The 18,816-nt window shown below is 37.4% G+C and overlaps 1 protein-coding gene across 10 annotated transcripts in view; it reads left to right on the forward strand.

Annotated features, from left to right (window-relative positions):
* AGTPBP1 (ATP/GTP binding carboxypeptidase 1) overlaps nt 1–18,816 on the forward strand; it is a 212,696-nt gene that overhangs the window by 169,485 nt on the left and 24,395 nt on the right. For 6 of the 10 annotated variants that reach the window (XM_043963888.1, XM_043963895.1, XM_043963881.1 and 3 more), the window contains exon 26: nt 1,333–4,529. The exons of the other annotated variants lie outside the window; for them this stretch is intronic. In XM_043963888.1, coding sequence (XP_043819823.1) covers nt 1,333–1,510 — 178 coding nt within the window. In that variant the 3' untranslated portion in view covers nt 1,511–4,529. Of the gene's footprint in view, nt 1–1,332; nt 4,530–18,816 lie in introns of those variants that run through there. 10 annotated transcript variants of the gene reach the window in all.

The raw sequence follows: 18,816 nt of genomic DNA on the forward strand, positions 1-18,816 counted from the left end.
TTCTCATTTTGGTATGGACTATGGCTTGTATGTATGTGAATGGTCTTCAGGACCTTGGCTTTGAGAGCTGTTTTGAGAACCCCAAGTATTTCAAGAAGGGCTAGATATAATGCAGGATTTCAGAAGAGCAAGAATACATTAAAAATGAGGTGAAGGAAAATTCATCTAAAATCCTAACAAGGTTTGGGGTTTAAGTAATTAGAACCTATGATGTTGTCAGCACCTGTCGTTGTATTATGTGTGCTATAATGACACACAATGATTTATTAAGCTCTTAGGACAGCATATCTAGTATGAGCGCTGGATTCTTAGGAAAATAATTTTTATTCAAGTTCAAGGGATATTATATATTCCTTAGTGCTTCAGCATATAAGATTAACCTAATTTGTGGTCAGAAATGAAAATGTATTCTGAAATGCTGGTAAATCTGCACTCTTAGATGTTTCTCCCCCTTTGTATAAAATTATGACACATTGGGAGAAACCAAAATAATTTGATTATGAAGAAAAGGGATAGACCCTAATAGAGAGCTTGTCTGAATCCCAAACTACTTATCTAATGAAATATTTAGAAGCACTTAGTGCTTTTAAGGGAACATATTATTCTGTGACCCAAGGGAAAGAAATTAAACTGGGTGTGCAGTGTTCACTTGTTTTTTTAATTTTTCCTTGTCCTGGGGAAACTGTAAGCTTGTGGATGTGGTTTCTTAATTTTTTTTAATTTTGTTTTAGCCTTCTTCAATTTACTCTAATGGTAGATAATCACTTTAGTGTCTTGGAATAAGTGGTTTTTAGCACATTACTCAAGAAACCAATTAAACATCCACAGTTACTTTATAAAGCCCCTTGAAATTACCTGCTGCTGGGAGCTAAGGTGCTTAAAATAGAACTTCAAAAATATGTCTTTGTAGTGTGCAAATAAGATTGATGAATACCTTCAAAGACAAATCTCAGTATTTTATTATGTATGAATATTCCTTTTGCTAGACAGTTATAAGTAGAATTTCAAAAAAATACAGGGCATATTGGCATTTTTTAATATAACTTAAAGTTAGCATTTTTACTCTTGTAGCCAAATAGAAGAATTTTTCAACTAATACATATCTCTTACTTATGAACCATCCATTTTGTAAACAGAGCTTTGGCTAATGTTTGGGTTACATGATTTTTTTTCCTAGTTAACACAACCTACTTATATTACATTGGAACTGAAGATTTTGGACATAATTGAGTTAATATAGGATAGTAGAGTAGATAGCCATTCTGCATACAGCTAAATTTAGAAACTTAAAATCTAATGCAGCCTTGTATGTTGTGTCTATTTTGGCTACAGCCCTACCACTTATGTTTTGGAAGAAGATGAACCTCGTTTCCTTGAAGAAGTTGATTACAGTGCAGAAAGTAATGATGAGATAGACATTGAATTGCCTGAAAATGTTGGGGATTATGAACCTTCTGTCCAAGAAGATGCACTTTCTGACTCGGAGTCATCAAAAACATGCCTTCCTTGAGCCATCTGCCATCTCATGTAAATGGCTAAAGAATAAGAGAAATATCTTAGTTTCTATTGGATAGGAAACTTTAGATTTTTAAAAAGAGCTGACTCAAAAAGACAAAAAGTAACTGAAGCCAGTTTGGCTTCAAGACAATAAATGTGTTTTTGATTTATGATAAAAACTGGCATTTGTTTTATTTAAAGAATTCAATGCTCTGATTGATAGCATTGAACTATCAAAGATTGATTTATCTTTTTTTTTTCAACAAAACTTTACTCAGTATCATTGCATGACTTTTTGTCTCCTTATCCTTATATACTACATCAAATGGATAAGTTTGCAGTGTTTCAGAGTAAAAAATATCTAATCCTAGGTCCCAGTGGTAATAAGTTGTTGAAAATAATATATATATGTACAGGGATTTCTATTGATTTGTGTGTTGTTTGTGTGGGTGTGGGTGGATATTGAAGACAAGAAATTAAGTTCTTCAGAATGATGTTAACTCTTTGATTGTGTTTGAAGTAATCCAGAACTTGCTTTGCAACCATTTCATTCTACAGTTACCAAATTAAACAAATCAAAAATTAATTTATCAAATGTTGCTTTTGTTTCTTCAACCCTTAATATACTCAGATTATATGGTTATACATCCTTGATTCAAAATATTCAAAGAAACCCACATGTGAACACACATTTGTAAAACTTTATGTGCACAAGACGGCTTGATTACTTCAGTAGACTGAAGCTCTTTATGGTTATAGTGCACCTGTGCCTGCCATGAATTATGTATTTGTATGGCTTTTTCCTGAACAAGTATCTCCTGAGACATAACTGGAGCTGATCTCTGCAGTCATGACAGTTTGTTAATATAAAGCTTAAAAAATACACATTTACCCAGTGAGGATACTACTACTCAGCTGTAGTTAAATGTGCATTTATATATTGGACTATATATTTATTTATACCTTTCTGTATTTAATATTGCATGTGCTGTGCTGCAGTATTATAATTCTATTGAAGTGAATTTATTCAGGGCATGCTTACAAGTTCTATCGGAATCAAATGTATCTGGGGAGGAGAGGAGGAAAGCATTTAGGTACTTTCTTATTATGATACCTTCCCAAGTTTTAGACTGTCAGGCTTTAGAAATGATTATAACATTTCAGAGTATAATTTTTAAAAAAATCTAATGACTCTGCTAGTCCTTTGTGAGTTCAGCTTTTGGTATAAAAATATTACTGCTACTTGATAGGTCCTCGAGAGGACTTTGGGGCCTCCCTTTTGGCATGTGGCTTCTTAAGTCATTTTTGGATAGTAAAAGAGTCATTTTCATCAGGAATCCTAAAATACTCAAGTTTGTCTCTGGAGGTTTTTCAATAAATGCCTAAAGGCAAAGCATTTTTGCCCCTAGCTTGTAAGTAATGAAAAAGAAACTACCAGTATTTCAAGTAGTTTTTTTTTAATAACTACATTTTTATGTATAGTAATTTAGGCATTTCATTCATTCTGAATAAAGATTTTTTTTTTAGGCTTCATGGGAAGATGGTATTAGACAATTTACAAAGACACACAGGGTCATCCTTCCTGTATGTACACAGTGCTAGTTAGCATTGTGCTGAAATGTCTTAGCTGAGTGAAGGCTGAGCACACTGGGAGCTGCTAACTTGTTCTTAGTGACAGTACAACTAGATGAGTATTAATGCACTTTAACTGAGTAAAGGGAAGCTATTGATGCTAAAATTATAGTTATTTTCAGAGTAAGAGAAATATATAGGTCCACTTTTTCTTTTTCTGCAGTCTGTAACTTTGACAGATTAGAAATTGAAAGGTCATGAGTGAAAAGCAGCTATATTTAATATGCTAGGTAGAAGAATTCCAAAAAGCCATTTTTACATTGGCATTATAAAAACTCCATAGAGAGTTGGATAGTAGTAATATTTTCAGTTCATTAAATAGTGCTATTGAGATCCTTGTACATCTGTTACTATCAATTCCAATTTTTGACATGCTCCTTGTTCAAGAAATTGGAAAAGTACGTATTTAGCAAATGATTTTTAAGCAATTAGCTTTAGAAAAACAAGTAACTCCATAGCTCTACTTCTTCCCATTTCAGAATCTGATAAATCTCCTTACTTATTAGCCATTAAAATTTCTATTGCTTTTCTCACCTCTGACTGAAGAATTTCAGCACTTCCAAAGAAAGAATAGGTGCTATTGCATCCAGTGCCATCATCATTGTAATTAATAATTTTCTACTCTGTCCTTAATTTGTACTCCTATGTTTACTGCAATAAGTAGATATGACAAGGTGAGTTAGTGATGAAGCTTGGATTAATTTGGAAATCTTTCTTTGGGAACTTTAGTTCCTTAAATATAGTTTAGTTGTAATCAGATATCTTTTTTTTATAGTTACAATACAATACTAAAGAATCATAGTATCTTCAAGCTGGAAGGGACCTTAAAGCTCATTGAATCCAACCCCTCATTTTACAGATGAAGAAAGTGAGGTTTTTAGTCTACCAGTACCATAGAAGAGGCTGTCTATTCCCCGGCCTTCCCCAAAGAACAAATATGTGTTGGAAAACATGAGGATTTGATTTGGTTTGCATTGTTTATCCATCTGGAATTTGAATGATTTGTAGTGCTAGATAATTCATCGTTTGCTTTTTCCACTCAGTAGGATATATAAGTCTACAACATACACTTTTCATTCTTGTCAATAGCATCCTTTGTTTGAATACAAGATTCTGCCTTATGTTAAGTATTTTTCTTGAACAGTCTCCACTTGTGCCAACTTTTCTGTGTTGTTTACAGTTGTGAAATTTTGTGTAAACCCTAATGACACATAAGTAACCCAGTATTCATTTAAATAGAGGTACAGCCATGGTACACACTAAATTCAGTTAGCCCACATTTAAGATGACTATACATTGTAAGTCCTGTAATGGATATAATTGTGGCGATTTCCTGTGCATGCCTCAGGAAGAAATTAAATAACAATAATGCAACTGTATAATAAAGGTCTCATTATTAATCACTGTGTTTCCCCACACCTTTCATTGTATAGAAAATAAAATTTTGGTAACTTTGTGCTTTTTTTTTTCTTTTGGTGAAAGTTTAGAAATCATATATAAATTCTTAGCTACTTCCATTAGGAAAATATATTGAAGCAATATTTTCTTAGTATTTATGACATACTTAGCTATAATTTATGAGTATCTGTGGGAAAAAACAAGGGAATGCTTTTGTTGTGAAAACTGGATTTAAATTTCTGGAAGCTAAAGAGAAAATTTAAAGTGAAGCCTCATCTCTTCTATGAAATCTAATTATTTGGAAAATTAAGACTCCAAAATATCAGAGGGAGTTTTTTGTTTATGTTTTTAGATCTTCTATATAGCTATACTGGGGTTTGCTCTAGGTACAATATGTGTACAAAGTATATCATTCCATTCCTGTACCCTTACCTCTCAGGTATCTAGCCCAGTCTCCTCATGTGACCCCAATCCTGTCCAGTGAGCCACACAAATTTTTCCTCCTTAGGCTCGTGTTTTAGATATTTCTTCACTCATTGTACCCTCTTCCCCAATCTCAACCTTATCTGTTCTCTCCATGCATAAACTCTCTTAAATCAGGGTTAAATTCCTCTGACAAACTAAGTTATGATGAGTAATTAATGATTTATTGTGACCTCTCTCTCAAGATTCTTTGCATATTAGAGTGAGCATCCTAGAACTATAATGTTCCTATCTAAATAAATCTCCCATCGTAGAATTTTAGGCGCAGTGGCAGGTTAACAGTGCTGAATTTTAGGAGCTCAGTATCTTCCAGAATCACCCTTAAAATCTCTCTCAATCTCTCTGTCTCTCTCTATCATATCTATCTATCTATCTATCTATCTATCTATCTATCTATCTATCTATCTATCTATCTATCTATCTATCTGTCTGTCTGTCTGTCTGTCTGTCTGTCTGTCTGTCTGTCTGTCTGTCTGTCTGTCTGTCTTTCTGTCTGTCTGTCTGTCTATCTATCTGTCTATCTATCTATCTGTCTATCTATCTATCACTACAGTTGTCTTCTCTGATCCTGAGTAAGGCCCAGGATAAAGGTACAATATGTACACACATCCGTTAAATGTCCTTTGAAGTAGAAATTAATTTGTGATACTTTTTATTACTATTTTGAAGGGCACATCAGAACTTTGAAACAGTCAAATATATTTGGCTGCTTGGTTTTAGAGAGATCCATCTTTTGGTTGTTAGATATGGAGTATAACCCAAAAAAGTGGTTGAAAAGATAATTGAAAAGATTTCTAGTGAACTTAAAAGGAGTTATAGCATTAATTTCTATTTGAGAATGATTATGGTGCATACTCTTTCAAACATTAATACAATATGAGTGTTTTTAACTTTTAAATTACATAAAGATATCTGAGTAATAATAATTCTTTAAAAACAATAGGTACAAAGGCAGTTAGGTAGCACAGTGGATAAAGCACCAGCCCTGGATTCAGGAGAACCTGAGTTCAAATATGGTCTCAGACACTTGACACTTTCTAGCTGTATGACCCTGGACAAGTCATTTAACCTTCACTGCCCAAAAAAAACCACAACCCCCCCCCCCCAAAAAAAAACCCCAACCCAATAGGTACTCCTATTAGTGAAAGGGAAAAAAAAATATGGGAGAGACTGTGGTTTCAATAAAGATAGTGTCTCCATAATTGAAAATAGAAATGTACAGATCTGCCTCTGTCTTGCAAATCAGATTAAGTAGGGAATTGGAAGAGATTAGAAATTGCCCCTGCCTTTAAAACAGAATTCTAAAATCAAATCCTGTACTCTGTTCTCCAGTGTATTATCAATCCACAAGCATTTATTAGTCACAATATGTGCCAGGCATTGTACTAAGCACCCGGAAGTAGCTTGCATGTGCTTAGAATTTTTCCAGTCTACCACAGTGAGCATACACAATAATGTTTTTTCTCTTTTACTTTGTGGCATTAACAAACTTCTAAAACAGTTTAGTAAATGATATAATTTGTTCTTAATTTTCCATTAGAGTATGGCACATAATAGTGAGCCTCTCTGAAATAGCATTAGTGTGTATAAATGACCAAAGAAGGGAGAGAATTGTTAAATCTAGACCCATTTTCATTCTTGGTTGTTTAAAATATTATAATTTATATCCATTGTTGGCATTTGTGCACACACCAAAATTTAACTCCTGATTTTTCATTCTGTACTTTTTAATGGTCTCTTAGATTTAGTGTTCTTTGGCTATCCACAAATCAGACTGATGCATGAAGGAACTCATTAAAATAATCTGGTTGAAAAGGCTCTAAATAAACCTTGATTTCAATAAAATCATAAATCCATGGGCTTGTTAATATAATTTAAAATACATTATACCAAAAATTGTCAGGGGACAAAGTTTTATTCTCCAAACCTAAATTTATAAAAGCTATTTATTTCCTGTATTTGCCTTGATTTTTGCTATATCCCTATCACTATCCCATGTGGTTAATAGAATAAATAAAAAATATGATGAGGCAGTGTTTACATGATAGCATATACATTTTGGTGAAGGAATTTGTGCAAGTGGCTGTAAGTATTAGTTTCTTACTGTGGAAACTAATTTTACTTAACAAACCTTTTTTCACAGTATTGATTTCAAATCAGTATGTTAAATAGCATCAAGGAGAGGTTTCCAGATGAAAATAGCTTGCTTGGCATGGACTCTATTCTTCTCCCCACAGATGGATAATCTGGAAAAGGAAACTACTGTTTCATTTGGAACTATCATCCCACAGATATAAAGATTGATTAAAAACAAAGGATGAGGGGCAGCTAGGTGGCACAGTGGATAAAGCACCAGCCCTGAATTCGGGAGGACCTGAGTTCAAATCTATCCTTAGACACTTGACAATTACTAGCTGTGTGACCCTGGGCAAGTCACTTAACCCTCATTGACCCGCCCTAAATAAATAAATAATAATAATAAAACAAAGGATGAAAATAATACATTTCTATTTTGCTTTCTCACTTGCTTTTTATTAATTCTATCATAATTCCTTTGGTCTACCATGATTTCCTTTATATCCTGGGCTTATAGGCAAGTGCTTATTTTCATGACTGCTACAACATGTAGTAAAACCCTGAGGAGGCCTTATGAAGCAATAACAACTTGTTGAGTTTGTGAAACACTTTATAAACTTTATTTCATTTGATCCTACTCACAACTCTAATAGGTGGATGCTGTTATCTCCATTTTAAAGATGAGATAGCTGATGATACATAAGTTAGGTGATTGTTAATTTACACGGCTAATAATTATCTGAGGCTGGATTTGAATCCAGGTTTTTCTGACTCCGTGTTCATTGCTATCTGTTATACTATGAGGCCTTTCAGGGAAAGGACCATTGTTTAGGATAGATAGAAAACTATTATTAGGGAAAAACTAGATGATAGAAAGCAGACTAGCTCAATTCATGCTTTTTTCTTCCTTTTTTGATCAAGAATGATTTTCAGACTAAAAAGGATAGCTAGCTGTTTTAGTTAAACATGACCTTATGGTACCTTTCGGTGTGAGCAGTCACTTATTTTGCAAATATATAGGGATCTTCTAAATACACAGAGTTGAGCCTTGGAATCCATGAATATTAATTTAAATGACATATACAGATAGCACTTCTGGTTCTAATTACTCCCTTCTTTCTATCCAGGAAGTGGAAGTAGTATTAGACCAAATATATGGTTCCTGTTTATGGTCTAAGAGAGTCATTTGCTAATAACATACTTCATCATGTTTACTCAATCCTGACCAAGCCCAAGAACATTGCAGAGCTTTCCATAATTACTTAAGAGATTGGCCTAACCTTCTACACAGAAAAACCAAGTGGATGAAGAATATTCATTGCCCAGACTATTATATGCCCTTGGATGAGTGACCAAAAGAGCTTGCCAATCAGTAGACATTTTAGAGAGAGAATCCAAATGGAACATGATCCAGTACCAAAACTGAACAAGAGGGAGAGAGTTGATTGGATTGCCTTTGGGAAATTGAAAAGTTCTCTTAGTTAAGGATAATGATGTTTTAAAATATTAATATTAAAAATAATATCTCTTTAATGGTGTATTCTGATAATAAAAGACAGACTAGGGAACAGAATATAAGGGAATAGAGATCCAGGAGAAAATAATCAAACTTACACATCTTTATGACAGTGAACAAAGTGGAAGGAAGTCATAGCAACTTAATGCTTTTCAGTTCAAAATTTAAAAACTATTTATCGTGAAATTGTTGACCTTTAAAACAGAATCATGTGGGGTCAACAAGATTTATGGCTATCTATTTGGGTTGCTTGATGTTTTTTTTTTTTTCTTTCCCCACTTTCCCCAACATTGTTGTAGGGCCTGTTCAGTTTTGTTTATAAATTGTTTAGTGATATTAGGGAAAAAAAAGAACCATCTGTCATGTGAATTAGACTTAATCTGTTCCCAAAGGGCAGAAGAACTAGGACAAATTGCAAGGAGGAAAATTTAGACTTGATATAAAGAAATGTTCCAGTAACTATAATTAAGCTTTCGAATACACCGCCTCAAGAGAGAGTAGGCTGCCCTTCATTGGAGGTGTTCAAATAAAAGCTGAATGACCACTTGTTAGGTATGTTGAAAAAGGGATTATTGTTTGTGTTTGGATTGGACTAGATGGCTTGCTGAGGCCCATCCTCTGAGATTCCATGATTCTTTTGCCATCCTTATTTTGGTTTAGAGTGCCTAAGATGTTATCTCAAATGAATAACATCTTTTGTTATAGAACAGGATTCTAGGCTCCTTCTAGGTTGAGGTATGAGGACATAGGTTGGTGGTTTAGTGACAGATATAAAAACAGAGCATCAATAAAAGCATTTAAAAAAGTTTTCTGAGGAAGGGGTGGTTAGGAGGTGTAGAAATAGAAACAGAAATTTGCAACTACCTTGCCAAGCTATAGTATCTATCCATCTATTTGGATATATTTACATATTTCCTTTTCTTTTTAAAACACCATATGTGGCAGAATTAGCTCCTTGAATAGTTCTCTCCCTTTTTTCATATCTTAAAATGTTTATAATTGTTCATGATTGTTGGATTCACAAGAAAAAGAAGTCAAGACAGAAACAAAGCAGCTAGGCGGTATTAAGGAATAAGTCAGGCCTGGAATCATGAAGATCTCAGTTCAAATCCAGCCTCTGATACTAGCTGTGTGACCCTCGTCAAGTCACTTAACCCTTTTTGCCGTTACTTTCCACATCTGTAAAATGAGCTGGAGAAGGAAATGGCAAACCCCATCAGTATCTTTGCTAAGAAACTCCAAAGGGGTCACAAAAGTTGGGACATGACTGAAGTGATTGAACCAACAAGAAGACTAAAACAAAACAAACAAATCAGAACATCTTCCATTTAGCTCATGGGATAATTTCACTTTTGTCGAAGACAAAGGAAGGGATGAAGTGGGACAAATTTGGCCTTCGTAAATGGGAGCTGATTTCTTACAAATAACATGTGCACTATGGAAAGAAATACTGGAGTAGGAGCAAAGGAACAGGATTAAAATCTGCCTTCGGCCACTTAATTACCTTTTGTGACCTTAGGCAAGTCACGTAACTTCTTAGTGTCTCAGCTTCATTATCTGTAAAAAAGAAAAGATTATATTAGACTCTTCCAGAACTAGTTTAAACTAGTCAGGACTAGTTTCAAACTGGCCGGAACCAGTTTGAGCATCATGGTTGGAAAGTACTTAAAACCCGATTTGAACTGATTGGAACTGGTTGGAAATGGAAACCAGATGAACTAATTAATTATTCTTAAAGAACTTTAAATAATGTCTGTATTGTACTAAACTCAGATAAAAGATAGAGAAGAAGACATAACAGAATAAAAATCTGTGCTTGGTTACCTTGTATTGTGTTTGCCAATTTCTAGGTGGAAAATGCTCACACTGAAAATTATTAACAATTGGCTCATGGGAGCCTGAATTAGGCCAGCTCCAGTACACCACTGAATGTATGTAGTATTGTCATTGGATGTGGATTCAGAGCTTTTGATCTTCATGGAATGAAGACTTGTCCCCCATAAATTTCATTTAAATGGGAAAAATACTTAAATATAATTAAGTACTCTCCCCAGCACACCTATACAACACAACACAACACAGCCACACTACACACACACACACACACACACACACACAGCCTCTAAGACTCTAGGAATCATGAAATAGATGGATGGTTGATTGGAGTTGCAAGGAATGGAATTGAAAAACCAGAGCTCCAAGTAATTGCAACCTTTTAGTTCAAGGATATGACTGTATTCCATATGGGTGTTTTTGCTTTTGTTTTTGAAGAGGGTTTTGTATTTGATGTTTTATTAATTTGGAGTACTCCTAGTTTGGAACTTCCTCCTGCACTGACAACTTGCTCATAATTTACCTGCTTAACAGTTTGGCTGGGTCACTGACAGGTAAGAGGCTTGCCCAGGGTCACATAACTAGTGAGCATCAGAAGCAAGACTGGAACCCAAGTTTTCATGACTCCAAGACAAGACCTCTATCCACAACAACATACTGCTGTTCCATATGGAAAATATAGCATTTCTGCAAAAGCAGAAAAGGGAATGAGAAACAAAGGGCTTGGCTCATTCACAGTAGCCATTACCAAACTAGGTTCTGGTTGAGACTACCTGAATCCAATTGTCCTTTCTGGATTTTAGACAGGCCACATAGAATAGTGCCTGCTAAAAAAAAAAAGCTACTCTTCTATTGCATTTCACACATAATAGCAATGAGTCTGATCTTCCCTAGTTTTAGGCACAGGAAATAAGGAAGAAACAATGATAGAAAGGGGAAAGGAGGTTTATGAGTTGAATGCCAGTCCTCATCTAGAAGGTGGAAGCGGGTCTGGTTACTGGAGAAGGAAATGGCAAATCACTCTGGCACCTTTGTCAAGAAAATCCCTTGGACGCTGATGGTCCACAGGTCAAAAGAGTTGGACATGACTGGACAACAGTAGGCTCCTGGTAGGGCATGGGGCTGGAGGGCAGGCCAGCTCTGGATTCTGCAGGATGCTATCTAGGTGTGGAAACAGGAAAAGCTGTATCATTTGTTACCGCTGCATAAACAGTATCTTAACTCCTGTGCGCTATAAAATTGTGAAGCTAGAAGGGATCTTAGAATAGTCCAACTCCATAACTAACACATGTACCCCTTCTACAATATGCCATACCAAGGGTTATCCAGCCATTTCTTTAATGCCTTCAGTAGAAAGATGCTAATTTTATTCATTCATTCATTCATTCATTCATTCATTCATTCACTCATTTATTTATTCATTCATTTATTTGTTTGTCCATCTGTCCATCTTCATTCGTTTGCTTGTTCATTTATTTATCTATTTATTTATTCATCTATTTATCTATCTATCTATCTATCTATCTATCTATCTATCTATCTATCTATTTATTTATTTCAGGGTAGTGAGGGTGAAGTGACTTGCCCAGGGTCACACAGCTAGTGTCAAGTATTTGAGGCCAGATTTGAACTCAAGTCCTCCTGAATCTAGGGCTTATTCCTTTATCCACTGTGCCACCAGGCTGCCCCAAGATGCTCATTTCTTTCTTTTTTTTTTTAAGCGAGGCAGTTGGGGTTAAGTGACTTGCCCAGGATCACACAGCTAGTAAGTGTTAAGTGTCTGAGGCCGGATTTGAACTCAGGTCCTCCTGAATCCAGGGCTGGTGCTCTATCCACTGCGCGACCTAGCTGCCCCAAGATGCTCATTTCTTTAAGAGACAGCTTATTCCATTTTTTATCAACTCTAATTATTAGGTGAGAGGCATACAAGCAGATAACCATGTGGATGAAATTCCAGATGCTCCTAGTAGTATGATAATTGATAGGATTGCTTAGTAGGGCAATTTTCTCTTGCCTTTGCATCCCTAGTGCTTAACACAGAGCCTGGAACATAGACAATGCTTATTGTTGTTTTTGTTATAGGAGTAGCATGCTCCTCTTAAAGTCTGTTTAAATGGGACGGTATGGATGGGAAGACCTGAGACTTTTTCTACCTTTCCTGCCTGAGAGTTGTGAAGACTTAATCCTTGTGTTTCTTGTTTTGTAGTAGTTGAACGAGAAGTTTAGAATAAGAAACAAAATGTTAATAGGCCCTTTCTCTGAGTCCTAGTCATCAGGGCTGCCTTCCATGGTTGCTTTTGAAAGGAAGTTGGCACGATGCCTAGAATTGCTGTACGAAATAACAGGGGGCCTGGTGTCTGTGCGTGTGTGTGTGTGTGTGTGTGTGTGTGTATGTTTAGTACAAGTCAAGAAGTCTTTGAATTTCCCTCAGGAATTGACTAGGATGCTCTAACAGCTTCTCAGCATGTACAATGTCACAGAGTTTTGCTTCAAAGCTGTAAACAAATATATAATCCATATTGTGTTTTAAGAATACAATTGGTTCAAAGTGTTTGGCTAAATATTTTTAACACCACAATCTGGAAAGGAAAAATGATGTCACACATTGGTAGAGGGTTCCAAATATTTAAACCAGACCTTGATGAAAACAAAAAACAAAAATCCTGCATTTTACTCGATCTGCTCAGGATTGAGAGTGTTCAAAAAGGTATATTTTAGTTTGGGGAATTTTCTATAGCCAACTTTGTTTCTGGACTGTTTTCTTTTTCTCTTCCAATTTATAAGATTGGTATTGAAAGCACCAAAAAATGAGGTGGGGGAAATCTAAACTCAAAGCAGAAATTGGGTCAAAGTTTATATTTGTAAAGAGAGGCCTTTTTCAGGCAGCAGGTGGACCCATTTCTGTGTGAACAAGGGCAGATCTTTGTAAAGGACTTCTCTTTTACTCATTACCTCACTTCAATTGGTTACACACACACACACACACACACACACACACACACACACAATTTAACACTCTCCATTTCAATTGAAGGAAAAATACAGTCTATTAGTCTCATCTACTTTGTCCTGTTAGCAAAGGAAGGAATTCAGAGAAGACCTATGGTTGTGGGAAGGTGGATCCTCCCATGCATTTTTGGGGGGAGGGGGCAGGGCAATTAGGGTTAAGTGACTTGCCCAGGGTCACACAGCTAGTAAGTGTCAAGTATCTGAAGCCACATTTGAACTCAGGTACTCCTGAATCCAGGGCCGGTGCTCTATCCACTGCGCCACCTAGCTTCCCCCCCATGCATTTTTTTTTTTTTTTAGTGAGGCATTTGGGGTTAAGTGACTTGCCCAGGGTCACACAGCTAGTAAGTATTAAGTGTCTGAGACCGGATTTGAACTCAGGTCCTCCTGACTCCAGGGCCCGGTGCTCTATCCTCTGCGCCACCTAGCTGCCCCATCCCCCATGCATTTTTAATAGATTACTCTCCATGACTGGGACTGTTTCCTTTTAAAGATTCAACTCAACTGACACTTTAACACATGTTGTATGCTGTTACCCCCCTGGTATAATAAAGCTCTTTGGAACTATATTTTTGGTCCATAGTAGATGCTATATATATGCATGCATATCTATGTCTATGTCCGTGTCTGTGTCTATGTCTGTGTCTGTGTCGGTGTCTATGTCTACGTCTGTGTCTGTGTCTATGTCTACATCTATATCTATCACTGTTTCGGTTGTGCCTTTGTGGGATTTCTTGGCAAAGATACTGGAGTAGTTTGCCATTTCCTTCTTCAGTGTGTCCTCATTTTACAGATGAGGAACTGAGGCAAATAAGGGTTAAGTGACTTGCCCAGGATCACAAGTGTATCTCAAAAATCTTATTGTAGTCTTACTTGCTCTAAGACTTTTGGAATACCATGTGGGTGTATGTCTGTATTTGTGTGTGTGTATATGTATATATACACACACATATACATATACATATTTGTATATATTTGTGTGTGTGGAAGTGTGTATATACACAGAGACATCTTTAACTAAACTTAATTTTGCAAGCACATATACTTGTCTAAAAAGTCATTACAATTTTATCTGCTCTAAGACTTTGGGAATACTGCATGTGCACACATGTATGCATGAATACACACATGTATGCATGTAGCACAGTACACATATACATGTAAACAATAACAACTCCCAACTCCCACTAACCTCCAAATCACTTTGAGTTTGTATATATCCTGCAGAGGCTGTGTAGCCTGGTAGGTAGAGAGCTGGCTTTAGGGCCAGGGAGACCTAGGTTGAAGTCCCACTTCTGACACACACACACACACACACATGCATAAACCTACACATATGCATACATACATGTAAACGGCACAGTCTGTACAGATCTACATGCATATTTGTACTGTACTACATGCATGCATGCATATATGTGTGTACATGCACGGAATTCTAAAAGTCTCAGAGCAGGTAAAATTGTAATGACTTTTGAGACACATATATGTGCTTGCCAAATTGAGTTTAGTTAAAGATGTGTGATGAAAAAATGAAAATTTCCCCCTCCTTAGGGGGCTCTCACTTCTACTTGGGAAATTATGGTTTTCACATGAATAGGAGTGAAATAGTGACACAGCCCACACAATGGCAGGGGATTTAGGAAATGCATCTTTTCTTTTTGGTTATAAATCTGCCAGTCGAGGAAGTAGAATTCTCTATTGTCCAATAATCCCTAACTTCTCAGATCTGCTCTAGCCACTCTTGCTCCAGACAACCGGTTATCAGTAGTTCTCTGGGGGAATAGCAGTCCTTTTAGTATCAAGTGCAAAATGTTTCTGAGTTGTCAGGTGTCTCCCTCTCCTCTCCTCCATACCTGGTTTTCTTCTTTCTATTAGACGGAAACGGTTGATTGTCTCAAGGGATAAAAAGTTAGGCTTCATAGGAATATGACCAGGCAGGTGGAGAGGAAGTAGATTTGGAGTTAAAAAAGCCAGGAGCTTGGTTTTAGATCACTGCAGCTCCAACGGCGTGTCGGCACATTGCATGCTGAGAAAGCTATTCACCACATTTTACCATATGATAGTGACTAGAATCCCCTTGAATCAGAAAACTTGAGTTCAGATTCCACCTCTCACACTCACTAGTTTATTGAACTTTACAACTCTATCCTTCAGAACTGACTTCTTAAATCCTCAGGAGGATAGATCTGTCGGCGGATTCCTATGTTGACTAGAATCACAGCATAACTTGTATCATACTTTAATCCTTATGTTCAGCCCAACTCCACTGACCTCCAAATCACTTGAGTTTGTATATATCCTGTAGAGGCCATGTTGCCTGGTAGGTAGAGAGCTGGTCTTAGGTCCAGGAGACCTAAGTTGAAGTCCCAATGTGGACACATAGTGTCTGTGGGATCCTGGTTCAATCGCTTAACCTCTTAGTTCTCTTTTGTTGTTGTTGTGTCTTGTCCAACTCATGAACCGCATTCGGAGTTTTCTTGCAGAGATACTGGAGTGGTTTGTCATTTTCTTCTCCAGCTCATTTTACAGATGAGAAAACAGGAGGCAAACAGGGGTTAAAGGACTTGCCCAGGATCATCCAGCCTCTATGTGTTTGAGGCCATATTTCAACTAGGGTTTTTCTGACTCTAGGCCCAACACTTTATGCACTGTGTCACCTAGCTGCCCATCAGTGCTGCAGGTAACTCATTAAGACTGCATATGGCAGAGAAGACACTGACCTGCATTGGTTGAGGGAGCTTCCTTTTCTAGGAGTTTCCTTTATCAGTGAAGTCACAGGTCTGGCATCACTCATCCTCTATTTACAAAGATAATTAAGACATAGACTGTTATCTCAAGAAAGATGCATATAGGTGGCAGCTAGGTGGTGCAGTGGATAAGGCACCGGCCCTGGATTCAGGAGGACCTGAGTTCAAATCTGACCTCAGACACTTGACACTAGCTGTGTGACCCTGGGCAAGTCACTTAACCCTCACTACCTCGGCCAAAAAAAAAAAAAGACACATATGCACAAGTAACTAGGAAACAGGGGAGACTGTGATAAGCATAGGAGGGGTATGAGAAATAGAAGGGAAAAGTGCCTTTCATTTGGGAGAAACAAGGAAGGATTCATGGTGGAGATCACACCTTAGTTGGACCTAGAAGGAAGGAAGGGACTTTGATAGACAGCATGGAATAATCATCATGTATATAGTACTTTAAAGTACAAAATGCTTACAAATATTAGCTCATTTTATCCTTAAGAATAACCCTCAGAGGGAGCAGCTAGATGGCGCAGTGGACAGAGCACCAGCCCTGGAGTCAGGAGGACCTGAGTTCAAATCCAGCCTCAGACACTTGACACTAGCTGTGTGACTCTGGGCAAGTCACTTAACCCTCATTGCCCCCCCCACACACACAAAAGAATAACCCTCAGAGATAGATAAACCCCATTTTACAGATAAAGAAACTGAGACAGAGGTTAATTGACCTGCCTAAGATAACTCAGCTGGTAGGGGTCTGAGGCTGGATTTGAACTCAGGTCTTTATGGCTCCATATCCAGTGCTCTACCCCACTGTGCTTCCTAACTGCCTGAGATGGGTAGGTGAGGTGGGAATCCATTCTAGGCATGAATCATAGGAAGGGCAGGGTACGAACAGGAAACAGAAATAGTTTCATTTAGGCCAGAAGAATCAGCAAAGGGGAGTAATAGAATTGAAGCCATGAAGGTAGGCTAGGTTTAGAATGAAGGGGGGCAGTCAATGCCAGTTTAGGGACTATACTTTATTTGTCAGGAATCATATACCATTCGTATACCACTGAAAGTTTTTGGAGGAGTGATCCGAAAGGTGAATTGAGGTATGAACTGAAGTGCAGATAACTGGGAGATAGGAAGGCCATTTAGGAAGCTATTCTGGTAGTCTAATTTAAAAAGTGTGTGTGGGGGGGGGGTGGGGGGTGGGACAAAGCTAAGGTTGTTGCAATGGCAAAAAGGGGACAGATGCAAGAGATATTGCAGATGTAAAATATATATATATATATTTTACTTTTATTTATTTTAAAAAATTAATTGTATTATTTTCCAGTTACATATTACATATAAGGATAGTTTTCAATGTTTGTTTACACTGGATTTTTAGTTCCAAATTTTTCTTCCCCCCCCCCTCCTCCCCAAGATGGAAAGCAGTCTGAGATAGGTTGCATATGTACAGTCACATCAAATATATTTTCTACATTAGTCAGCAGATATAAATCTAAAGGACTTCGCAAATGATTGGATGGTGGTTCTCGAAGAAGACCAAATGACATCACTATGTCAGAGTTAAGGTACAGCATGTCCAGCTGGTTGATCAGACCAATGTGAGCTTGGAAGGCTCTCCCACAGTTTATGCACAAATAGTCTATGTGAACATTTGGGGTGAAGATGTCTCTAAATCTGTACATCTCACGTTCCTTTTGAGCTACTTCAATTCTGCTTTGCTCATAGAGTACAGCACCTTCTTTGCTGAGGGCACGCCGTGCTGCGCAGTCCTGTGCCAGTGTCTCTCATGTCTCACAATTCATTCCAAAGTTCTTCAGAGAGACCTTGAGAGTGTCCTTGTATCTCTTTTTCTAACCTCTGTGTGAATGCTTGTCTTCTGTGAGTTCTCCTAAAATAGGCTTTCGGCGTGAGCATTTGTTTGGCATTCAAACATGGCTGGTCCTTTGGAGTTGCGCTCTTTGCAGTAGGATTTGAATGCTTGGCAGTTTAGTTTGAGAAGGGACATCAGTGTCCAGTACCTTATCCTGCCAGGTGATCTTCAGAATCTTCCTAAGACAATTCAAATGGAAGCCATTCAGTTTCCTGGCATGGCGCTGGTAGACTGTCCAGATTTCACAGGTACACAACAATGAGGTGAGCAAATGATTGGATGTGGGACGTTAAAGGTGGTGGTGTTGGGGACTCCAAGTGAGCTTGGGAGATTGAAAAGACGATGTTGCCAACAGGAAGTAGAAAAGGTAGGGAAAGGATAGGTAAGTTTTATTTACAGTAGAGGGGAGGTGGGGGAGGGAGTGAAAGCTTATTTCTGTGAGTGTGATATGCCAGGAGGACAACCAGTTAGAGGTTTCCAGCTGATACGTGTGTACACACACACACACACACAGACACACACACACATATCAATATCATCAGTGTTTCTGTATGTACACACACATGCCTGAAACTCTAGAGAGGAGTTGGGGGATAAAGAGAGATTCAGGAGCTCTCTACAGATTAATGCTAATTGAAGCCCTGAGAATGCATGAGGTTGCCAAGAGAAAAAGGAGAGACAGAGAGAAACAGAGACAGAGAGACACAGAGAGAGAGACAGAGACAGAGAGAGACAGAGAGACAGAGATAGAGAAAGAC

The sequence above is a fragment of the Dromiciops gliroides genome, chromosome 1, assembly GCF_019393635.1.
Source record: "Dromiciops gliroides isolate mDroGli1 chromosome 1, mDroGli1.pri, whole genome shotgun sequence".
Taxonomy (NCBI): domain Eukaryota; kingdom Metazoa; phylum Chordata; class Mammalia; order Microbiotheria; family Microbiotheriidae; genus Dromiciops; species Dromiciops gliroides.